A 26,411-nucleotide genomic window follows, 5' to 3' on the forward strand; every position below is an offset into this window, starting at 1 on the left:
TTTCTGCACAAGCACATGTGATAGAAGAGACTTTATTATTTTTTTTAAGATAATTCATACAGCCATTAATTGATTAGTCAGAGCCATTTCTTAGTCCTCTTTTCTTTCCACTTAAGAAAATTAAAATATACCATAATGAGAATGATTAATGCCAAAACAAGATTTCTGGCTAATCACTGAGGGTGCATATACATACTTCATTGCTTGACATTTTATTGAACACTAAGCAAGACTAAGCATCTCTGCCTTCGTTGTACACAGCTGAAGCAGAAGACCAGGGAGGGGGAGACGGCACAGTTGTCCTTGGCGGGGAAGATGTAAGCCCCTGTTGTCCTGTCTTGCTGTGGGGAGGCTAACCCATGTTCTGCCGGTTGCCATAGCCTCTAGGATGGGTGTCCTTCCAGTCATCCCACTCCCGAGCTCTGCGGACTGCCTGTTCATCATCCTCTTCTTCCTCATGCTGCTGATCTTCTTGCTGCTGAGCTGCTCTTTTGAACTCTGCCCAATCATAAAAATGAGAAAGCAGGGGTGAGGAAAGGAGGGGCTGTCATGGGCCCCAGCTCCACTCTGAACACGACCACATAACATGAAGACAAGGAAAATATGGCTAGCTGTCTACCCTGGGACAAGCAGAATTGGGGACAGTACTTAATATTACTTAACAGGTGACATGTTAAATAATAGTAAGACAAAATTCTCTGAGCTGTTTTCATAAGAAGGCAAACACATAAAAGTTGCCCCTCAAAATGAATTCTATTTTGGGAAAGAATTCTTGCTAAAATGGCCAAGCCCTCACAATAGAAAACAGAAATGCCAACTGACCAACAAAACCCTAGCAAACCAGAAACACTGAAGTATTTCCGTAGTATAGTGGTTATCCCACTTGCCTGACAAAAACATTACAGTAAAAAATATTTGATTTTATGATTTGTGATTTGACTATAGGTGACTGCTCCTCCTCCTTCCATGTCCTTTATTACAGTTCTACAGTTTTGTGTGTGTGTAAAACTGGATATCACAGGGCAGTTGAACCCACTAGAAAAGAATGTGTGTTATTTTGCACGTTTGGAACAGGGTGTGAGGTCCAAATGGCACTTGTCATGCAGTGTACATTCAAAAGAAATGAAACTAAACGCTCCATTTCTCTTTTGCACTGACTTTTTCTTTCTGTTGTGAGGTAAGGGAACATTTCATAGCTACCTTGAATTTGCCCACGAGAAATAGTCTCATCACTATGATAAAGAATGAAATATGTAGGGAACCTGATCTCTTCTAATAGCTTAAGAGTCTTGTGTTCTATTTAACCCTTTTATTATAAAATAAAAGATACTGGAAATCACACAAAAATACATATAACTTAAACTTTCATAAGGAGGCTATACCTTTATAGCCTCCTCTTGGGTCAAGAAATAGATTTTCTGTACCATCCACAAGGCTTCTCTATGAGCATCCAATTCATATCTTCGCCCTCCAAAGGTAACTACTATATTACCTTTTATAGTAATAACTCCTTTGAGTTTATTATCCAAGCGTGCATCCCTAGACACCAGAGTTGTCCATTTCTACACTGATTTTTTACTCAAAGATCTTTAGTACAGAGTTGTGCAACCATCACTACAATCCAAGTTTTAAAATTTCTATCACCCTGGGACTTCCCTGGTGGTCCAGTAGCTAAGACTCCATGCTCCCAATGCAGGGAGCCCAGGTTCGGTCCCTGGTCAGAGAACTAGATCTCACATGCTTCAATTAAGACCCAACACAGCCAAATAAATATTAAAAAATTGCTGTCTCAAAAATATTTTCTATCACATCTAAAAGATTCCTTGTGCTCATCTGCAGTTAATTCCCATTCCTTCCTTCCCTGGAAATCATTAATCTACCTTCTATCTCTATAGATTTGCCTAATCTGAAGATTTCACATAAATGGAATCAAGTAACACATGGTCTTTTGTGTCTGACTTCTTTCACTTAGCATTATGTTTCTGAGGTTAGTTTTACCCATTTAAAAATATTTTGATATATTTTTAATTTACAAGTTTCTTCTTCAATCCCTCTCTTTCTTTACAAGTTATCTATTGAAGAGGCTGGAGCATTTTGACCTGTAGTTTCTGACAAAATCTGGATTTTGCTGACTACATAGTAGTGATGGAGTCCAACATGTTCTTCTGTATTTTTGCAGCTTGGCAAGTGCTTACAGAGCTTGATCTGACTCAGGGTTGATCCCTTCCACATGAAAATAGGTGGTGTTGGCACACAGTATCTGTGTCTCATATGTTGTGATATTAGCAGCTGTTGATGCTCAATGTCTAGATTAATTTTCCTGGGGTTTCAAAAAGGTGATACTCTTAACTTTAACATTTCTTTTTTATTAAGTAGAATGCTTTTATAAAGAGAGGCTTCCCCTCATCTACTACTACTTAGTCACCCAGAAAAAAAGACAAGATAAATGCCTGATTCTTTCGCTTTAATTTACCATTTCTCAAGGTAATAAATTAGCTCCTTACCATCCTTTGAAATTGAACAATTTTTGTTTTTAAATACAGTTATGAACTCATGGATTTAAACATTATTTGGTGGGTTTCAGTGAATTGCAATGACTTCTAAAAGATGTTCCAACTTTTAAATTTTAGAATAGTTTTAATTTACAGAAAAATTGTGATAGTACAGAGTTCTCATACATCTGTACCCTATTTCCCTTTATTGTTAACATCTTACAGTACTATGGTTTGTGTGTCATAATTAATGAACCAATACTGATACATACATAATTAACAACTAAAGCTCATACTTTATTCAAATTTCCTTAGGTTTCACCTAATGTCCTGTTTTTTTTTCTCTTGGTTCCAGGATCACATCAAGTATTCCGTATTACATTTAGTCCCCTGTCTCCTTAGTCTACTCTTGGCTGTGGCAATTTCTCCCTTTCCTAGTTTTTGATGACTTGGACAGTTTTGAGGTATACTTTTAGGTATTTTGCAGAATGTTCCTCAACCTGGCATTGCCTGATGTTTTTCTCATAATTATACTAGGGTTATGACTTTTGGAGGAGAATAACACAGTGAGGCTCCCTCCTCATCACATCAAATCAAGGCTACACACCTTATTACATGACTTATTACTGCTGATGTTAACTAGGATCACTTAAGGTAGTGTTTGTAGGGTTCCCAACTGTGAAGTTACTGCTCCTCCCTTCTTTTCCACATTGTAGTCTTTGGAAGCAAGTAACTAAACACAGCCTACACGTATGAAGTGAGGAGTTATGCTTCACCTCCTTGAGACAGGTGTAGACAGGTATATACACACAAATTATTTTGAATTTTTCTGTACAGGTTAGTCATTTATTTCTATCACTATATGCTCATGGATACTTGTTTTATACCTTTTGTTATAATCCGATACTGTTATTTTCCTGCTCACATTCTTCCAGTTTTGGCCAGTGACAGCTCTTTCAGCAGGCCCTGTGTCACATTAACTGTTTGTTTGCTCTTGTTTTTTCAGTGTTTCTTCAGTTTCTAGAGTACAAGATATTTCAGGTTCATCTTTTACATTCCCCGCTCCAACACTAGAATTACCCATTTCTCTAAAGAGCCCTTGGTTCCTTTAATTGGAGAATGGTATTAGAAACCAAGTTTTGGGTACTAGATGTGCTCATTGCTACTGGCAATTATCCTTTCTGAAGCCAAACTGTCTAGCCTGTGGAAACATCTTCAAATTGGCTTCTGAGACTTTTTGATATGACTGCAGTAGTCTTTTAAAGCTTCTTTCCTATGTTCTATGACAAGATGTTCCAAGCTAATCTTATTTATTTCCAGACTTGGAATTAGCTATCTCTCTAATACATCCTGGTTTCTTTGAGTGGGAATGGTATTAAGAACACAAACTGAGTTACTAGGTGTGCCCACTGCTTCTGGGCTGTTCGTTATTTCTAAGTCTTTTCAGTGGATAAAGCAAAAGTGTGTCTGTGTATGTTTACTTTTAAATAAAATTCCTCATGAGTTCATATTCAAGACTACAGGGCTGTTTTGTTTCTAACTTAAATTCTTTTGACGTACATCTGTATTCTTCCACACTAAAAGTCTCAGCCCTCAAAGACAGAGGATGATGGAATTTGAATAATTACTCATAATTACTCAGTTATATTATCTCACAGTACAGTCTTGGAATAACACTAATACTGCTACCAATATAACTGCTGAGAATCGTTCATTTTTTTTTTGTATGTGCTTTCCCCATTTCTTCATTAAAAAAAGTTATGCTATATGTTATCAGAGCAGAGGGCATATAGGTATTAATACTCTACTCCCTGCCTTTTAAATCCCATTTAGTCTTAGTTCTACAAGTAACTATTTAATGTTAACCACCAGTCCTGATATCAATGTCTTTTATTTTGGTTGTCTTATGTTCATTCTTCAGCAAATTTCTCAGTAAGGGATTATGGAACCAATATTTCCTGAGTTCCAGCATGTTGATAAATACCTGTGCCATTTATACCTAAAAGTCATTTTTACCAGATATAATGTCCTTGACTCACATTTTTTCCCCTCGAGTATCTTAAATGTTACTCTATTTTCTTCTAGCACAAAATATTGGTGTCAAAAAGCTTGAAGATGATCTAATTTTCCTTCCTTTACAAACCACCTCCTGTTTTTGCTGAAGTATCCAAGACATTTCTTCTCTTTAAAAAAAAAAAACTCTAGTTATTTTATTAGAATGTGAATTTTGTTGTTGGTCATTCTGGGTCAAAATTCTCAGGTACCTATTGTGCTTTTTCCTTGCTTTAGTTTTCTTTTTCAGATAATCTTGTTCCATATGTCAGGTATTCTTTGCTATCTTTTCATGTTTCACTTTTTCTAGAATTCTGTTTACCTTTGTTTCTTTTTGATTTAAAACAGTTTCTTTTTTACTTTAGAAACATATTTTCTGTTGTGTTCACTCACTTGTTTTCTGATTTAAAACAGTTTCTTTTTTACTTTAGAAAGGGACTTTCTGTTGTGTTCACTCGTTTTGTTTCTTTTTTCTTATTCAAATTGAAGTATATTTGATTTACAATATTATATTAGTTTCAGGAGTTCAGTTCAGTCGCTCAGTCGTGTCTGACTCTTTGCGACCCCATGGACGCAGGCCTCCCTGTCCATCACCAACTCCCAGAGTTTACTCAAACTCATGTCCATTGAGTTGGTGATGCCATCCAACCATCTCATCCTCTGTCATCCCCTTCTCCTCCCACCTTCAATATTTCCCAGCATCAGGGTCTTTTCAAATGAGTCAGTTTCAGGAGTATGAAATAGTAATTCAGTATTTTATAGATTATACTCTATTTATAGTTAAAAAATACTGGTTGCATTTCCTGTGCTATGCGATATATTCCTATAGCTTATTTGTTTTATCCATAGTAGCTTGTACCTCTTAATCCCCTACCGCCTTGCCCTTCCCTCCCTTTCCTCTCCTCACTGGTTACTACCTGTTTGTTCTCTATATCTCTGACTCTAGTTCTCATAGATATATTAGACTATTTATATTATTAGATTATTATATTTATTAATATATATTTAGATTCCACATATAAGTGATATCATACAATATTTGTCTTTCTCTGACTTTTTTCACTAAACATATTACCTTCTAGGGACCATCCATGTTGTTGCAAATGACAATATTTCATTCTTTTTAATGGCACTGCATATATATACATTGCATATATATATCACATCTTATTGCATATAAGATATAATACATTGCATATATATACCACTTCTCATCTAGTCACTTATTGAGACTTTAGGTTGCTTCCATATATTGGGTAATGTAAACAATGCAGCTATGAACATTGGGGTGCAAGTATTTTTTTGAGTTAGTGTTTTCATTTTCTATGGATTAAAAATCCAGGAGTGGTAGCCATAAAAAGGAATGAATCTGAGTCAGTTCTCATGAGCTGGATGAACCAAGAGCCTGTTACACAGAGTGAAGTCAGAAAGAGAAAAACAAATATCATATATTAATGCATGCACATGGAATCTAGAAAAACGGTACTGGTGAACCTATTTGCAAGGCAGGAATAGAGACACAGACAGAGAACTGACTTGTGGATACAGTGGGGGAAGGAGAGGGTGGGACAAACTGAGAGTAGCACTGAAACACATACATTACCATATGTAAAAACATACGTAAAACTAGCTAGCTAGTGGGAAGTTGCTGTACAACCCAGGGAGCTCAACCTGGTGCTCTGCGACATCCTAGAGGGATGGGATGGGGTGGAGGTAGGGTAGGAGGGAGGTTCAAGAGGGAGGGGACATATATATACTTAGGGCTGATTCATATTGCTGTATGGCAGAAACCAGAACAACAATGTAAAGTAATTATCCTCCAATTTAAAAAAATGAAATAAAAAATCCAGGAGTGGAATTGCTGGATCATATGATAGTTCTACTTTAATTTTTGAGGAACCGCTACACTGCCTTCCATAATAGCTGCACCAATTTATATTCCTACCAACAGTGTATTGGGCTTCCCTGATGGCTCAACGGTAAAGAACCTGCAGGAGACCTGGGTTTGATCCCTGGGTTGGGAAGATCCCCTGGAGGAGGGCAGGGCAACCCACCCCAGTATTCTTGCCTGGAGAATCCCATGGACAGAGGAGCCTGGCAGGCTGTTGTCCATAGGGTTCCACAGAGTTGGATACGACTGAAGCAACTAAACAGCAGTAGCAACAGTATACTAGAGTTCCCACTTCTACACATCCTTATCAACACTTGTTATTTGTAGACTTCTTGATGATGGGCATTCTGACAAGTGTGAGAAGGTATTTCATTATGGTTTTGATTTGCATTTCTCTGATGATTAGCAATGCTGAGCATCTTCTCATGTACCTGTTTGTTATCTGTATATCTTCTTTGGCTCAGGTCTTCTGTCCATTTTTTTTGGTTTTCTTTTTAACAGGCAGATAATTGCTTTACAGTGTTGTGTTGATTTCTGCCATACAACTATGTGAATCAGCCATAAGTATATATATCCCCCCTCCCTCTTGAACTTCCCTCCCACTTCCCACCCCATCCCCCACCCCAGGTCATTGCAGCGCCGTGCTGAGCTCCCTGTGTTATACAGCAGGGAGCTATCTATTTTACACATGGTGCTGTATATATGTCGGTGCTACTCTCTCAACTCGTCCCACCCTCTCTTTCCCCTGCTGTGTCCACAAGTCCGTTCTCTACATCTGCATCTCTATTTCTGCCCTGCAAATAGGTTCATCAGTACCATTTTTCTAGATTCTGGAAGTATGGGTTAATATAAATATTTGTTTTTCCCCTTCTGACTTCACTCTGTATAATTCCTTACTTTTTAAAAAATGTATTTAATTGGAGGATAATTGATTTATAATATTGTGTTGGTTTCTGCCATACATCGACATGAATCAGCCATAGGTATACATATGTCTCCTCCCTCTTGAACCTCCCTCCCACCTCCCACCCCTCTAGGTCACAGAGCACTGGGTTTGAGCTCCTTGCATCTTCTGTCCATTCTTAAATTATTTTTTCCATATTGATTATATGAGCTGTCTATGTAGTCTGGATATTAACCCCTTATTGGGCATATTATTTGCAAATATTTTCTCCCATTCTGTAGGCTATTTTTTCACTTTGTTGTTGGTTTCCTTTGTGGTGCAGAAGTCTTTAAATCAGTTTCATTTGTTTATTTCTGCTTTTGTTTCCTCTGCCTGAGGAGACAGAGCTTTAAAAATATTGCTATGATTTATGTCAGGGTGTGCTGCCTTAGCCTTCATTTCTGAAATGATTCTTTCCTCTTATTGCCCCAAGTTGTCATCTGAATTTTTCTAATCCTGCTATGTATTGTTCGTCTATGTCTTAATTTTACTAATGTCTTCCAACTAATTTTTAAACAGTATATTTTAGACTTGTTCTCTGAATGTGTCTCTCTGGAATGCTTTTTTCCCTTTTTAAAAAATTGAAATATAGTTGATTTACAAAATTGTTAGTTTCAGGTGTACAGCAAAGTGATTCACTTACATATATGTATATATTTTTCAGGTTATATTCCTTTATATAACTTACATGTGGAATCTAAAAAATAATACAAATGAATCTATATACAAAACAGAAGCTGACTTACAGATATAGAAAACAAACTTATGGTTACCAAAGGGGAGAGGGAGGAAGGGACAAATTAGGAGTATGGGATTAACATATACATATTACTTACATAAAACAGATAAGCAACATAGAATGCTTTTGATTCTTTTTTCTCCTTATAATAATTTTGTGTGGCATTTGATCTTGATAATTTTCCATTCATTTTTCTTACAGCTATTATTCACATATCATATATTCACCTATTTAAAGCATACAGCTCAGTGGTTTTTAGTATATTCAGAGTTGTGCAACCATCATAACAATCTGTTGCTCATTCTTAGGTGTACTAAGCTTTCCTGAACTTTCAGAAAGAAGTATGGTTCAGGGTGGCTTTTCTAACTTCACAGAGGCACTCTTTCTGTTGTTTTTATGTTATGTTAAAGGAATATGATGACTTACTTGATTAGAGCCTTGGCTGTGGTCCTCTCTCCCATTCTTGGACCTTCTCTTTCCTCCTCCCTTTATTGTCCCTGTTCTGCTCATTTGAATTCTATTCTCAACAATTTCTCTTCAGTGTGGGACTGTGTGAGGAGGGAGATCTGGTGCCTCATTTTCAAGAGTTCATTAAGGGTTAGACAGCTCCATCCCTTTCAGACCTTCTGACAAGAGATTCCTTGTATTCATTCAGTTTTTATTGGAAGGTAAAACCCCTCCCATTTCAACTACTGTTCTTAAAATGAACTGCCACACTTATTTTTTTTTTCATTAAAATTTTTTCATTTTTTATTTTTTTTCTTTTAATTAGTTTATTTTCTATTTTTTAACTTTACAATATTGTATTTGTTTTGCCATACATTGAAATGAATCCACCATGGGTGTACATGTTTTCCCCTTCCAGAACCCCCCTTCCACCTCCCTCCCCATCCCATCCCTCCGGGGCATCCCGGTGCACCAGCCCCGAGCACCCTGTATCATTAAAATTTTTTAATTGAAGTATATAGGTGACTTACAATATTTGTTTCAGATGTACAACACAGTGATTCTATATTTGTACAGGTTATGCATCATACAAAAATATTATAATATTATTGACTGCATTCTTTGTACCATAAGTTACATCCTTGTGACTTATTTATTTTATAACTGGTAAATTGTATCTTTTAATCCCCTTCACCTATTGCACCCATCCTCCCATTCTTCTCCCTTCTGGCAACCACTAGTTTGTTCTCTGTATCTATGAGTCTGTTTCTGGGTTTTGGGGGGCTCATTTTTTTTATATTTTAGATCCCACATATAAGTGAAAACATACAGTATTCATCTTTTTCTGACTTATTTCACTTAGAATAATACCCTCCAGATCCATCCATATTGTCACAAATTGGAAGATTTCATTCTTTTTTATGGCTAAGTGGTGTTGGGAAAACACGATAACTATATGTAAAAGAATAAAACTAGACCATTTTTTCACATCGTTTACAAAAATAAAGTCAAAATGAATTAAAGACTTAAATGTAGGACCTAAAACCATAAAACATCTAGAAGAAAACATAGGTGGTATGTTCTTTGAAGTCAGTCTTAGCAATATTTTCTTTTTTGATCAGTCTCCTCAGGCAAGGACAACAAAAGCAAAAATAAACAAATGGGACCATATGAAACTAACAAGCTTTTGCACAGCAAAGGGAACCATCAGCAAAACAAAAAACTACTGAATGGGAGAAGATATTGGCAAATGATATGTCTGATAAGGGGTTAATATCCAAAATATAGTAAGAACTCAGACAACTCATACAAACAATCTGATTACAAAATGGGCAGAAGACCTAAATAGACATTTTCCAAAGAAGACATACAGATGACCAACAGGCACATGAAAAGATGCTCAACATCACTAATCATGAGGCAAATGCAAATCAAAACCACCTCAAATGCAATGAAACAGCACCTCACACCTGTCAGAATGCCACACTTTTTAGTAAATACTGTTTGCTGTTTTGGAATTCTCCCGTTTTCAGGTCTTTCAGATGGTCAACTCTTTCTGCTTACACAGATGCCCATTACTAGTTGATCTTGTGGTTACGAGGATCTTCCCTTACCTGTTTTTGAATTTCATGGGGGTACAATGTCATTTAGTTTTGTTATAAATATTGTCTATGAATTTTTTCTTTTGTGTTTTTATTGAAGTATAACAACATACATGCAGAAAAATACACAAACACAGGAAAGCTAAATCAGTTTTCACATCTGAACAGATCCATATAATCAGTGCCCAAATTAAGATACAAAACATTACTAACTCCTCAGAAGTTGCCCTCAGGTCCAATTTCACTCATAATCTCCCACTAAGGGTGAACATCATACTGGCTTTTAACTAGCATACACAAGTTTCACCTGTGTCTGAATTCTATGCTTTTCTGTGTTTTTTTTCCCCTCAAATTATGTTTATAAAATTTAACAAATTAATTTGTTATTACTTATAACTGAAGAACTATAGTCTGTTTAACCTTATTGCTAACAGTTATTTCACTGTGCAAACATGCCAAAATTTATTTATCCATTCTATTATGTCAGTTCAGTTCAGTTGCTCAGCCTTGTCCGACTCTTTGCGACCCCATGAATCGCTGCACGCCAGGCCTCCCTGTCCATCACCAACTCCCGGAGTTTACCCAAACTCATGTCCATCAAGTCGGTGATGCCATCCAGCCATCTCATCCTCTGTCGTCCCCTTCTCCTCCCGCCCCAATCCTTCCCGGCATCAGGGTCTTTTCCAATGAGTCAACTCTTTGCCTGAGGTGGCCAAAGTATTGGAGTTTCAGCCTCAACATCAGTCCTTCCAATGAACACCCAGGACTGATCTCCTTTAGGATGGACTGGTTGGATCTTCTTGCAGTCCAAGGGACTCTCAAGAGTCTTCTCCAACACCACAGTTCAAAAGCATCAATTCTTCGGTGCTCAGCTTTCTTCACCGTCCAACTCTCACATCCATACATGACCACTGGAAAAACCATAGCCTTGACTAGACGGACCTTTGTTGGCAAAGTAATGTCTCTGCTTTTAAATATGCTATCTAGGTTGGTCATAACCTTCCTTCCACGGAGTAAGTGTCTTTTAATTTCATGGCTGAAATCACCATCAGCAGTGATCTTGGAGCCCCCCAAAATAAAGTCTGGCACTGTTTCCCCATCTATTACCCATGAAATGATGGAACCGGATGCCATGATCTTAGTTTTCTGAACGTTGAGCTTTAAGCCAACTTTTTCACTCTCCTCTTTCACTTTCATCAAGAGGCTCTTTAGTTCTTCTTCACTTTCTGCCATAAGGGTGGTGTCATCTGCATATCTGAGGTTATTGATATTTCTCCCAGCAATCTTGATTCCAGCTTGTGTTTCTTCCAGCCCAGCATTTCTCATGATGTATTCTGCATATAAGTTAAATAAGCACGGTGACAATATACAGCCTTGACGTACTCCTTTTCCTATTTGGAACCAGTCTGTTGTTCCATGTCCAGTTCTGACTGTTGCTTCCTGACCTGCATACAGGTTTCTCAAGAGACAGGTCAGATGGTCTGGTATTCCCATCTCTTGAAGAATTTTCCACAGTTTATTGTGATCCACACAGTCAAAGGCTTTGGCATAGTCAATAAAGCAGAAATAGATGTTTTTCTGGAACTCTCTTGCTTTTTCAATGATCCAGTGGATGTTGGCAATTTATCTCTGGTTCCTCTGCCTTTTCTAAAACCAGCTTGAACATCTGGAAGTTCACGGTTCACGTATTGCTGAAGCCTGGCTTGGAGAATTTTGAGCATTACTTTACAAGCGTGTGAGATGAGTGCAATTGTGCGGTAGTTTGAGCATTCTTTGGCATTGCCTTTCTTCGGGATTGGAATGAAAACTGACCTTTTCCAGTCCTGTGGCCACTGCTTAGTTTTCCAGATTTGCTGGCACATCGAGTGCAGCACTTTCACAGCATCATCTTTCAGGATTTGAAATAGCTCAACTGGAATTCCATCACCTCCACTAACTTTGTTCGTAGTGATGCTTTCTAAGGCCCATTTGACTTCACATTCCAGGATGTCTGGCTCTAGGTGAGTGATCACACCATCACGATTATCTGGGTCGTGAAGATCTTTTTTGTACAGTTCTTCTGTGTATTCTTGCCACCTCTTCTTAATATCTTCTGCTTCTGTTAGGCCATACCATTTCTGTCCTTTATCGAGATCATCTTTGCATGAAATATTCCCTTGGTATCTCTAATTTTCTTGAAGAGATCTCTAGTCTTTCCCATTCTGTTGTTTTCCTCTATTTCTTTGCATTGATCGCTGAGGAAGGCTTTCTTATCTCTCCTTGCTATTCTTTGGAACTCTGCAGTCAGATGGGAATATCTTTCCTTTTCTCCTTTGCTTTTCACTTCTCTTCTTTTCACAGCTATTTGTAAGGCCTCCTCCAACACCCATTTTGCTTTTTTGCATTTCCTTTCCATGGGGATGGTCTTGATCCCTGTCTCCTGTACAATGTCATGAACCTCTGTCCATAGTTCATCAGGCACTCTATCAGATCTAGTCCCTTAAATCTATTTGTCACTTCCACTGTATAATCATTAGGGATTTGATTTAGGGATTATATTATTTGCAGCCAAAGATGGAGAAGCTCTATACAGTCAGCAAAAACAAGACTGGGAGCGGACTGTGGCTCAGATCATGAACTCCTTATTGCCAAATTCAGACTTAAATTGAAGAAAGTAGGGAAAACCACTAGACCATTCAGGTATGACCTAAATCAAATCCCTTATGATTCTATTATGTATGGGCATTTAAAGTAGTGTTCACTCTGGGGTATTACAAATAATGCTGCTATGAGCAATCTTGTACAAACCTTTTGAAGACAGAAGGCTCTCATTCCTCGTAGGTATATACCTGGGAGTGAAACTGTCATGGGGGTATATATATGTTCAACTTTTGTGCAACACTACTACCACCAACCCTGCCCCCCCAGGCTCTCCATCTTTATTGTTTCCTTTCTTTTATATACTTTAGGCTTATTTTGTTCTTGTTTTCTCCAACTTCTTAAGGGAGTATCTTAGTTAACTGATTTTACCTTTCTTTTTTTCTAATATAACTACTGAAAGTTATACACTTCCCTCTCAGCATTGCTTCAGTTGTATCTCACAAGTTTTGATGTATTTCATTATTATTCAGTTAAAAATACTTCCTAATTTTCTTTGTGATTTCTTCCTTGATGGGTTATTTAGAAGTATGTTGTTTAACTTTAAAAAATTTAGGGACTTCCTAGGTATGTTGTAATGTTGTTTAGTCACTAAGTTGTGTCTGACTCTCTCACGACACCACAGACCATAGCCTTCCAGGCTCTTCTGTCCATGGATTTCCCAGGCAAGAATACTGGAGTGGGTTGCCATTTTATTCTCCAGGGTATCTTCCTGACTCAGGGATTGAACTTGCGTCTCCTGCATTGGCAGGTAGATTCTTTACCACTCCAGGGAAGCCCCAGGTATGTTGTTATTGACTGGTAATTAAATTAGATTGTAGTCAGAGAACACAGTGTGATTTCTATCTTTGAAAATTTATGGACACTTATTTGGTGGCCTAGAACATGGTCTAAGTTGGTGAACATACCATGTACATTTGAAAAAACATGTATCCTGCAGTTATTGGATATATTTTTCTGTAAATACCAAACAGGTTAAGGTGGCTGCCAGTGCTGTCCAGATCTTCTATGTCCTTACTGATTTTCTGTCCAGAAATTTTTTCAGTTACTGAAAGAAAAGTATGAAAATCTCCAACTATGGTTGTAGATTTGTCTATTTCTCCATTTAATTCTGTCAATTTTTCGTTCATGTAATTTGAAGGTTGTTATTAGACACAAACACATTTATGATTCCTATGTCTTCCAGATAAATTGACCCTTTTATTAGCACTAAATATCCTTTCAAGAGTCCAGTAACACCTTTTGTCTTGAAGTCTACTTTATCTGACATTACTATAGCTATTGCACCTTTCTTATGTCTATTGTTAGCATGGTATTATTTTTTTAATCATTTTATGTTTGACCAATCTGTATCTTTATATATAAAATGTATCTCTTGATAGGAGATCAAGAGGGTGGGGAAAGATGTGGAGCTCACCTCTCCCCATGAACACATCAAAAATAAATCTACACATGGAACAATTCTCACTAAAAACTGGAAATTGGCAGAAAGACTCCTGTACAACCAAGGTTGTAAGAAAAGATACATGGAAGTCCATAGAGAAGCCTGGACTCCACTCATGAGTAGAGCACAGGTGGACTTCCCCCAGGCAGGACAGAGAAAAGTCTGGCTTAGGCTACTGCTTTCCTGCAACATGCTGTGCACAGCCATGCTATGCTCTCCAGCCAGAGCTGAAAGAATCCTCCAGCCCTGTTCACTTCATGCCACAAGTGTGGTACTGGAACTAGGGTGGCCAGGATCTGGTGAAAGACTTGACCTTGAGATGGAGAGGTGACCTGGTCCTGGGGCAGAGCCTAGGCTGGGCAGCAGTGGCAGAATTTACTCAAGAGGCATCCCAGAAGCAGCCTAGACTTCTGATGGCAACACAGCTGCTGGGTTTCCCACAGCCACTTTGCTGCCACTCCAAGCTGAGAGAATGCTCTGGCCATGCCCACTCCATGTCACAGTGTGTCACTAGCTCTAGGGTAGCCACAACTGGGGAAAAGACACAACCATTGGCTGCATATTAGGGAAGCTGCAGACCCCTACAAAGGCAGAGCATTGGATCTCTGCAGGCAGACAAGCCCTACTTGGCTCGGCATTCTCCTCCTTTATGGCAATGGCCCCAAGTATGGGGAGCAGGGAAAACACATACTTAATGGGAATGGAGCCAGCTCAAGCTCACCCCTCAGGGCTTCTGCTCCCGCAACTTGGGATCAGACTTAGTCCCTGACAGGGTGGTGACAGACACTGAGCAGAGAGAAGTCCCACCTCACACCCTGTGCCAGAGCCTCCATCTCCAGCCACACCCTCTATCAAGGTGATTTCTGTGAGCACACCCTGAGGAAAGACATGACTAGTGTCCACATCAAATCCATCTCTCCCATGAAAGGCACTGGGCATACACAGTCTGCAAAGGGATGCTCCCACATAGGAACACCCCTTCCAGACCGTAAGAAGTACCCGTTTCACCTAAATTCAGAGGCATAGAAAGTTAGGTAAAATGAAAAGGCAGAGTAATTGCTCTCAATTGAAAGAGGAAGAGAAAATCCCTGAATAAATAATGAAACAGAAACAATTTACCAGAAAAAGAATTTGAAACATTGGCAATAAAAAATATTAACTGAAATAGGGAAAATAACTGATCTAAACACTGATCATTTTAACAAGGAATGATCATATATTAATGATCACAGATTATATTTAAAAGGTTCAATCAAAAATAGATAATTTCATATCTGAAATAAAAACACTACAAGGAATGAATATCAGACTAAGTGATACACAAGAAAGCACAAATGATCTAGAAGACAGAATAATGGAAATCACCCATCAGAAGAGCAGAAACACAAATGAAAACAAAAATGTGAGGAATCTACAAGATCTTTGGGATAATACTAAGCTCACCAATATTCACATTATAGGAGTTCAAGGAAGAGAGGAGAGAGAAGGGGATCAAAAATGTACTTGAAGAAAAGTATGGCTGAAAGTGTCCCCAACCTGAAAAAGGAAACATATTCAGGTACAGGAAGCAGAGAAGGTCTCCCCCAAAATGAAACCATACAGACCCACACCAAGACATATCATAATTAAAATAGCAAAAGTTAAAGATAAAGCGAGAACTTTAAAGGCAGCAGCAAGAGAATAACAGAGAGTCACATACAAGGGAATCCCCAAAAGGCTATCAACCGATTTCTCCACAGAAACTCTGCAAACCAGAAGGGAATGGCATTATATATTCAAAGCCTTGAAAGGGAAAAAACTGCAACCTAGGACACCCTACCCAGCAAGATTATTCCACCTATAATTATTCCATTTAGAAGGAGAAGGAACTTCTCAGACAAGTAAAAACTTAAAGAATTCATCAATATTAAACCTACCTTAAAAGAAACAGTGAAAGGTCTCTCTAAATGGAAAAGAAGAATCTATAGGAAAGAGAAAACCCCACTAGGAAAGACAATAGATAGTAAGGATCAAAGATTAGTTAAATGGGCCAGTGTGTAGATTAAAAGACAAAAAAACTGTAAAAGCAACTATAACTACAATAAACAGATAAGTATGAAGATGAAAAATATGACATCAAAAACACAAAAGGTGAGGGAGGAGAGTAGAAATGTAGATCTTTAAGAATGCATTTAAGCTTAAATGACTACCAGTTTAAAACATGTAGATATAATTACGTGTTAACTAACATATATGGTAATCACAAATAAAAAACCTACAACAGATAAACAAAAACCAAAAAGAAGGAACCCAAGCATACTACAAAAAAAAATCAAACCACAACAGTAGAAACAAAAAGAAGAAACGAATAGAGAAGAGCTACCAAAAAAAAAAAAACCAAACCTGGAAAATAAGGAATAAAATGGCAGTGAAGTACATACCATAATCATAGGACTAAATGCTCCTACCAAAAGACATAGGCTGACTGGATAAAAAAACAAGACATTTCAATATGCTCCATGTGAGAGACTCATTTCAGGGCTAAATACATACACAGACAGAAAGTGAGGGGATGGAGATAGATACTTCATGTGAATGGAAATGATAAGAGAGGGAAGCAATACTCATTTCAGACAAAATAGACTTAAAAATAAAGCTATACCAAAAGACAAAGAACAGCATTATAAAATGCTAAAGGGATTAATAAAAAAAAGCTATTACACTCGTTAACATATATGCACCCAATACAGGAGCACCTATCTATATGAAGCAAATACTAACAGACATAAAGGAAGAAAATAACAATAATACAGTAATAATAAGAGACTTTCACAACCCACTCACATCAAATGAACAGAGCATCCAGACAGAAAATCAATAGGGAAACGGTAGTTTTAAATGACACAATATACCAGTTAACTTAATAGACATCTATAGAACATTATATCCAAAATCAGTAGAATACACATTCAAGGACATGGAATGTCCTCCAGAAGAGATCACATACAAGGAGAGGTCACAAAACAAGTCTCAACAAATTTAAGAGGACAGGGGACTTCCCTGGTGGTGCAGCAGTTAAGAATCCACCTTCCAATGCAGGGGATGCAGGTTCGACCTCTGGTCAGGGAACTAAGATCCCACATGCTGCAGGGCAACTAAGCCTACATGCTGTAATTACTGAGCCTGCTGCATGCCACAACTACTGAGTCCACACACTATGGGGCCTGTGTGCCACAACTAGAGAGAAGTCCATGCACCACAACAAAGGGTCCATGAGCCACAAAGAAGAGCCTTCATGCCGCAATGAAAGATCCTGTGTGCTGCAATGAAAGATCCCACATGTTGCAACTAAGATCCAATGCAGCCAAATAAATAAATAAATATTTTTTAAAATTTAAGAGGACAGAAATTAAATCAACTATTTCTTTCACCACTACAGTATGAAACTAGAATCAATCACAGAAAGAAAAATGGGAAGAGAACAAATACGTGGAGAATAACAATATACTACTAAAAAAACAAAAAGGTGAAAACAAACGATGAAATCGAAGTGGAAATCATAAAATACCTTGAGGCAAATGAAAACGGAAACACAACTTTTCAAAATCTATAGGATATAGCAAAAGCAGTTCCAAGAGGGATGTTTAAAGCTATACAGGTCTTCCTCAAGAACAAGAAAAATCTCAAACAACCTAACCTGAAAGAATTAGAAAAAGAAGAACATAGCCCAAAGTCAGCAGAAGGAAGGAAATGATAAAGATCAGAAAGGAAATATATAAAACAGAGACCAAAAGAGCAGAAAAGATCAATGGAACCAAGAGCTAGTTTTCTAAAAAGAAAAAATTGATAAAACTTTAGCCAGGCTCATTAAGAAGAAAAGCGAAAGGACTCAAATAAACAAAATAAGAAAAGAGGAGAAATGAAAACCAAAACCACATATACACCAAAAGTCTTAAGAGGATACTGTGAACAGTTAAATGCCAACAAACTGGACAACTGACAAGAAATGAACAAATTTCTAGAAACTCTACACCTGCCAAAACTGAAACAAGAAGAAACAGGCAATCTGAACAGACAAATCATGAGACATGAAGTTGAATCTGTAATTTAAAAACTCCCAGCAAGCAAAAGTCCAGGACCAGATGACTTCATAGGGGAATTCTACTGAACATAAGGAAGAACTAATACCTGTCCTCAAACTTTTCAAGAAACTGAAGAGGAAGGAACACTCTCAAAAATTCATTCTACAAGGCTACCAATACCCTGATACCAAAACCAAAGACACTACAGAAAAAGGAAGTCACAGGCCAGTATCTGTGATGAATATAAATGCAAAATTCCTCAACAAAATATTAGCAAATCAAATCTAAAAATATATAAAAAGGATCATACACCATGGTCAAGTTGAATTTATTCCACGGTCGCAAGGATAATTCAATATATGCAAATTAATATGATATACCACATTAACAAAAGGAAGGCTAAAAATCACATGATCATTTCAATAGATACAGAAAAGCCATTTGACAAAATTCAACATTAATAATAAAAACTCTGAAAGTGGGTATCAAGGAAACATATCTCAACATAATAAAGGCCATTTAAGACAAACTCACAACCAATGTCATACTCAGTGGTGAAAAGGTGGAAGCCTTCCCACTAAATTCTGGATCAGGACAAGTATGCCCATTCTTGCCACTTCTGTTCAACATAGTATTGGAAGTCCTAGTCACAGCAATCAGACAAGAAAAATTTTTTAAAAGTATCCAAGTTGGAAGGGAAGAGGTAAAATTGTCACTATTTGCAGATGACATGTCATATCTAGAAAACCCTAAAGTCTCCACCCATTAGAACTAATAAAACTATTATAACTAATAAAGGAATTCAGCAAGGTTGTCAGATACAAGATCAATACACAGAAATCTTTTGTGTTTCTATACACTAATAATAAAATATCATAAAGAGAAAGCAAAAAAAATCCTGTTTAAAATTGCATCAAAATGAGTAAAATACCAAGGAATAAACTTAACTTAAAAGGGATAAACTACCCACTCCAGTATTCTTGGGCTTCCCTGGTGGCTCAGATGGTAAAGAATCTGCCTGCAAAGCAGGAGACCTGGGTTCGATCCCTGGGTTGGGAAGGTCCCCTGGAGGAGGGCATGGCAACCCACTGCAGTATTCTTGCCTGGAGAATCCCATGGACACAGAAGCCTGGTGGGGTACAGTCCATGGGTTGCAAAGAGTCTGATATGACTGAGTGACTAAGCACAGCACACAAACTTAACCAAGAAGGGGAAAACATACTATACTCTGGAAACTACAAAACATTTATGAGGGAAACTAAAGATGATACAAAGAAATGGAAAGATATCCCATGCCTGTGGATTGGATGAATCAATACTGTTAAAATGGCCATACTATTCAAAACAATCTACAGATTTAATGAAATCCCTATCAAAGTACCCAGGGCTTCCCCAGTGGCTCAGCGGTAAAGTATCTGTCTGCAATGCAGGAGATGTGGGTTCGATCCCTGCTCTAGGAAGATCCTCTGGAGGAGGAAATGGCAACCCACACCAGTCACCAGTATTCTTGCCGGGAAAATCCCATGGACAGAGGAGCCTGGCAGGCTATAGTCCATAGGGTCACAAAGTGTCAGACACAACTGCCTGAGTGAGCGCACACATCAAAATACCCATGATATTTTTCACAGGATTAGAATAAACAACTCTTAAATTCATATGGAACCACAAAAGACCCTGAATTGTTAAAGAAATCTTGAGAATGAAGAACAAAGCCAGAGGTATAACCCTCCCAGACTTCAGACTATACTACAAAGCTACAGTAATCAAAACAGGGTGGTGTTGACACAAAAACAAACAGACTGATGAAACAGAATAGAGAGCACAGAAATAGACTCATTCACCTATGTTCAAATAATCTATGACAAAAAAGGCAAGAATGCACAATGAAGAAAAGACAGTCTCTTCAATAAGTGGTGCTGGGAAAATTGGACAGCTACATGTAAAACAATGAGATTAGAACATTCCCTCACACCATATACAAAAATGAACTCAAAATGGATTAGAGATCTAAATTTAAGACCTGAAACCATAAAACTCCTAGAAGAGAATATAGGCAGAACACTCTTTGGCATCAACTCGCGGCAATATTTTTTTTGATCTGTCTCCTAAGTAAAAAGAAATAAAAGCAAAACTAAACAAATGGGATGTAATTAAACTTAAAAGCTTTTGCAAGGCAAAGGAAAACATTGACAAAAGAAGAAGACAACGTACAGAATGGAAGAAAATATTTACAAATGAGGTGACCTATAAGGGGTTATTATCCAAAATATATAAACAGCTCATATAATTCTTCATCAAAAAACAAACAACCCAATGGAAAAATGGGCAGAGACCTGAACAGACAATTTTCCAAAGACATACAGACAGCTAACAGGCATATAAGAAGATGGTCAACATCACTAATTATTAGAAAAATGCAAATCAAAACCACAATGAGATATCGTCTCCCACCTGTGAGAATGGCTATCATCAAAAAGTCTACAAATAAAAAATGCTGGAGACAATGTGGAGAAAAGGGAACCCTCATATACTGCTGATAGGCATGTAAATATTACAGCCACTGTGTAAAACAGCATGGAGGTTCCTAAAAACTAAAAATAGAACTACCATATGATCTAGCAATACCACTCCTAGATGTAGATCTAGAAAAAATGAAAACACTAATTCAAAAAGATACATGCAACCCAATGTTCACAGCAGCACAATTTTCAATAGCCAATATATAGAAGCAACTCAAGTACCCATCAACAGATGAATGGATAAAGAAGATGTGGTATATATATATATATACACACATACACAATGGACCCAGCCATAAAAAAGAATGAAATTCTGCAATTCACAGCAACATGGATGGACCTAGGGGGTATTATGCTTAGTAAAATAAGACAGAGAATGACAAATAATGTATATTGCTCATATATGGAATCTAAAAAGTAACACAAATGAATGGATATGTAAAACAGAAACAGACTCATGTATATATAAAACAGAGGGACAGGGGGCAGAGGGAAGTGGGGAGGGACAAATTAGGGTTATGGGATTAACAGATACCAACTACTATGTATAATATAAATAACCAATAAGGATATACTATATAGCATAGGGAATGAAACTCATTATCTTGTAATAACTTGTAATGGAGCATAATTTACAAAAATAATGAATACTATACACCTGAAAATAATATAATATCAACTATATTTCAATTAAAAAAAGAAAATGTATCTCTTGTAGACAGTATACAGGTGAGTCTGATAATCTGATTTCTAATTTGAAGGTTTATTCCATTGATGTTTAGTATAATTACTGATCAGCTGGATTAGAATCTACCATTCTATTGGTTTTCTGTTCATTTCCTATATTTTTTGTTGTTTTGTTCATTCTCTCTTGCCTTCTTCCCTTTTAATTTCTCCATTGACTTTGTCTCTTTGTATTATTTTTCTTTTAAATAGACCTTATTTTGGAGAAGGCAATGGCAACCCACTCCAGTACTCTTGCCTGGAAAATCCCATGGACAGAGGAGCCTGGTAGGCTGCAGTCCATGGGGTCACTACGAGTCGGACATGACTGAGCGACTTCACTTTCACGCATTGGAGAAGGAAATGGCAACCCACTCCAGTGTTCTTGCCTGGAGAATCCCAGGGACGGGGGAGCCTGGTGGGCTGCCGTCTATGGGGTCACACAGAGTCGGACATGACTGAAGCGACTTAGCAGCAGCAGCAGACCTTATTTTTGGAGCAATTTTATTTTTTTTCTTGGTCATGCTGTGCAGCTTGTGGGATCTTAGTTTCCCAACCAGGGATCAAGACTGCCCCCTGCAGTGGAAGCACACAGCACTAACCACTGGACTTTCAGGGAATTTAAAGCAGTTTAAGGGGCTTCTGTTTCAAGATGGCAGAGTAGAAGGACATACACTCATCTCCTGTGAGAGCACAGAAACTGCAACTAGCTGCTAAATAACCACTGACAGGTAGACACTGGAATCCACCAAAACAAGATACCCCACATCCAAAGACAAAGAAGAAGCCACAGTGAGACAGTAGGAGGGGCACAATCATGATAAAATCAAATTCCATACCTACTGGGTAGGTGACCCACAAACTGCAGAAGAATAATTCCAAAGTTCTCCCACTGTTGTGATGTTCTAAACCCCACGTCAGGCTTCCCAGCCTGGGGATCCAACAAAGGGACTGGGAATCCCCAGGGAATCTGGCCTTGAAGACCAGTGGGATTTGATTATAGGACTTCCACAGGACTGGGGAAACAGAGACTCCAGTCTTCGAGGGTACAAATGAAATCTTGTGTGCTCCAAGATCTAAGGGAAAGGAGCAGTGACCCCACAAGAGACTGAACCAAAACTACCTGCTAGTGTTGAAGGGCCTCCTGTGGAGGCATGGTTCAGCAGGGGATCACCACAGGGACAGGGGCAATGGCAGCAGCAGGCTGGGAAAGTCCCGCTTGGTGTACACCCTTTTGGAGGTCACCATTAACCCAACCATAGAGCCCACAGACCCCAGGGCTGGGTCATCTCAGGCCAAACAACTACCAGGGAGAGAGTGCAACCTCACCCATCAGCAGATAATTGGATTAAAGCTTTACTAAGCAAGGCCCTGCCCACCAGAGCAAGACCCAGTTTTTTCCATTGCCAGTTCTTCCCATCAGGAAGCTTACATAAGCCTCTTAGCCTCATCCACCAGAGAGGCGACAGAAGAAGCAGTCTCACAGCAGCTAAAACAAAAACCATATTACAGAAGGTTAATCACGATGAAAGAGCAGAAAATTATGGCCCAGATGAAGGGACAAGATAAAACCCCAGAAAAACAACTAAATGAAGTGAAGATAGGCAACCTTCCAGGAAAAGAATTCAGGACGATAGTGAAGATGATCCAGGATCTCAGGAAAACAATGAAGATGCAAGAAATGTTTACCAAAGACCTATAAGAACTAAAGAACAAACAAATGGAGATGAACAATACACTAGAAGTAATCAATAGCAGAATAACTGAGGCAGAAGAATGGATAAATGACCTGGAGGACAGAATGGTGGAAATCACTGCTGTAGAACAGAATATAGAAAAAAGAGTTTAAAAAAATGGAGACAGCCTAACAGACCTCTGGGATATTAAACACATCAACATTCACGTTATAGGGGTCCCAGAAAGAGAAGAGAGAGAGAAAGGACCTGAGAAAATACTTGAAGAAATAATAGCTCTGTAACATGAGGAAGGAAATAGTCAACCAAGTCCAGGAAGCACAGAGAGTCCCAGGCAGGATAAACCCAAGGAGGAACACACCAAGACACATAGTAATCAAACCGACAAAAATTAAAGACAAAGATAAAATATTAAAAGCAACAAGGAAAAATGACAAATAACATAGAAGGGAATTCCCATCAGACTATCAGCTGATTTCTCAACAGAAACTCTAGAAGTCATAAGGGAATGGCACAATATATTTAAAGTGATTAAAGGGAAGAACCTACAACCAAGAATACTCTACCCAGCAAGACTCTCCTTCAGATTTGATGGCAAAATCAAAAGATTTCCAGATAAGCAAAAGTTAAAGATAATTCAGCACCACCAAATCAGCTTGACAACAAATGCTAAAGGAACTTCTCTAGGCAGGAAACACAAGAGAAGGAAAAGACCTACAGAAAATAAACCCAAAACAATTAAGAAAACAGTAATAGGATCATACATACCAATAATTACCTTTAAATGTAAATGGATTAAATGCACCAACCAAAAGACATAGACTGGGTGGGTGGATGAAAACATGTGCATGTACCCACTTCCACTTACCACATCTCTTGGCTTGACCCCCTCAAATTCTATGTAATTATTTTATATTGTTAAGTTAATCATATTCCCATTACGGTGTGCAATTGTAATTATCTTTTATTTTTTTGTCTGGCTATTGATGTGAAAACTGATAAGTATCTTTTACTATTGTGATTATGTAACTGTTACTCACTTAATACCACTGTATCATGACTGGTCAACAGAAAAATAGAACTCTGTATCACCAAAACTACAATTTAATGGAAAAACCTGTAATCACCTTTTAAAAGCCATCCAGATGCATATCAGAATTATCTTGAAATTTTTTGAAAAATACAAATGCCCAGGTATTCCTTTTTTTCTCCAGAGCTCCAGATATGTTTCTAATGAGCAGTCATGCTTAAAAACAACTGAACTATATGATGATCTTTTATCTAGTTTCACTTTTTCTATTTCATATTCAATGCTCCCATTTCATTTAGTTTATGTTTTCCAATTTCTCCATCTTTTTTTTGATGTTCTTTCTCAAGCCTTTATCAAGTATAGTAGAAAAGCTTTTGTATACATATATAAATATGTAAAATATATATATTTTACAAAACTTATGAATTTTTGACTAAAAAATTATGACATTTTGATTCCACTTGTTTGACTTAGCATGAATAGAATGCTAGATTTCTATTTAAAAAATAGATATGAAACATGCAACAAAGGTTTACTGCATAGCACAGGGAACTAAAGTCAATATGGTTCCTGGTGGCTCAAATGGTAAAGAATCTGCCTGCGATGCAGAAGACCCAGGTTCAATCCCTGGGTCGGGAAGATCCCCTGGAGAAGGAAATGGCAACCCACTCTAATACTCTTGCTTGGAGAATTCCATGGACAGAGGAGCCTGGTGGGTTACAGTCCATGGGTTCACAAAGAGCTGGACACGACTAAGCAACTAACTTTCACTCTTCATATGATGGAAAATAATTTCAAAAATAATGTATGTGTATATGTATAACTAAATCACCTTGTTGTATACCTGAAAAACATTGTAAGTCAACTATATTTCAATAAAATATATATATTAAGAAAAAGAATAAAGCAGTTTAAGTACACAGTAAAATTGAATGCAAATTACACAGTGTTCCTATATACCCCGTCCCACACAGGCACAGCCTCCCTAGACTATCAACATCCAGTATCACAGTGGTACATTTGTTATTATCAATGAACCTACAATGATGCATCATTATCATGCAAAGTCCACAGTATACATTAGGGTTCACTCTTGGTGTTGTACAATCTGTGGTTTTGGGCAAATGTATAATGGCATGTATTCACCATTATGGCATCATTCTGAATAGCATCTCTGCCTTAAAAATCCTGTGTTCTGCCTATTCATCCCTCCTTTCTTTTAATCCCTGTCAACCACTGATCTTTTTACTGTCTCCATAAGTTTTGCCTTTTCTAGAATGTCATATAGCTGGAATCATACAGTATGTAGACTTTTCAGATTAGCTTCTTTCACTTAGTAATATGCATTTAAGATTCCTCCATATCTTTTTAGGCCTTGATAGTTGATTTCTTTTTAGCAATGAATATTATTCCATTGTCTGTATATACCACAGCCTATCCATTTGCCTACTGAAGGCATCTTGGTTACTTCCAATTTTTGGCAATTATAAATAAAGCTGCTATAAACACTTGTGTGAAATTTTTGTGTGGATCTATTAATAATGTTTCAACCCATCTGGGTAAAAAGGAGCATGATTGCTGGATTGCAGGATAGGAGAATGTTTCTTTCTGACAAACTGTCTTCCAAAGTGTCTGTACCACTTTACATTCCCACCAGCAATGAGGGACAGTTCCTGTCGCTCCATTATCCATGCCAGCATTTGGTGGTGTCAGTGTTCTGGATTTTGGCCATTCTTTTAGGGGTGTAGTGGGGTTATTGCTGCTTTAATTTGCAATACCCTAATGACATATGATTTTAACATGATTGTGCCCCTCCTACCATCTCCTTGTGGCTTCTCCTTTGTCCTTGGATATGGGGAGATGCTCTACACAGTGAGCAAAAACAAGACCTGGAGCTTAAATTGAAGAAAGTAGGGAAAAACCACTAGGCCATTCAGGTATGACCTAAATCAAATTCCTTATGATTATACAGTGGAAGTGACAAATAGATTGAAGGGATTAGATCTGATAGAGTGTCTGAAGCCATTCAGGTATGACCTAAATCAAATTCCTTATGATTATACAGTGGAAGTGACAAATAGATTGAAGGGATTAGATCTGATAGAGTGTCTGAAGAACCATGGACAGAGGTTCATAAC

At 37.8% G+C, this 26,411-nt stretch overlaps 1 protein-coding gene across 5 annotated transcripts in view; it reads right to left on the reverse strand.

The window, feature by feature from the left end:
* IGBP1 (immunoglobulin binding protein 1) overlaps nt 1-26,411 on the reverse strand; it is a 44,026-nt gene continuing 17,615 nt past the window's right edge. For 3 of the 5 annotated variants that reach the window (XR_014075962.1, XM_081566345.1, XM_081566346.1), the window contains one exon: nt 1-498. Coding sequence is in view for 4 of the 5 variants with exons in the window: in XM_081566345.1 (XP_081422471.1) it covers nt 353-498 (146 nt within the window). In the remaining variant the exon portion in view is untranslated. Of the gene's footprint in view, nt 499-3,902; nt 3,913-26,411 lie in introns of all 5 variants that reach the window. The other 2 variants (XM_081566348.1, XM_081566347.1) reach the window with 1 other exon arrangement.

Source organism: Giraffa tippelskirchi, chromosome X, assembly GCF_054371585.1.
Source record: "Giraffa tippelskirchi isolate mGirTip1 chromosome X, T2T-mGirTip1v1.2.pri, whole genome shotgun sequence".
In the NCBI taxonomy this organism is placed as follows: Eukaryota; Metazoa; Chordata; class Mammalia; order Artiodactyla; family Giraffidae; genus Giraffa; species Giraffa tippelskirchi.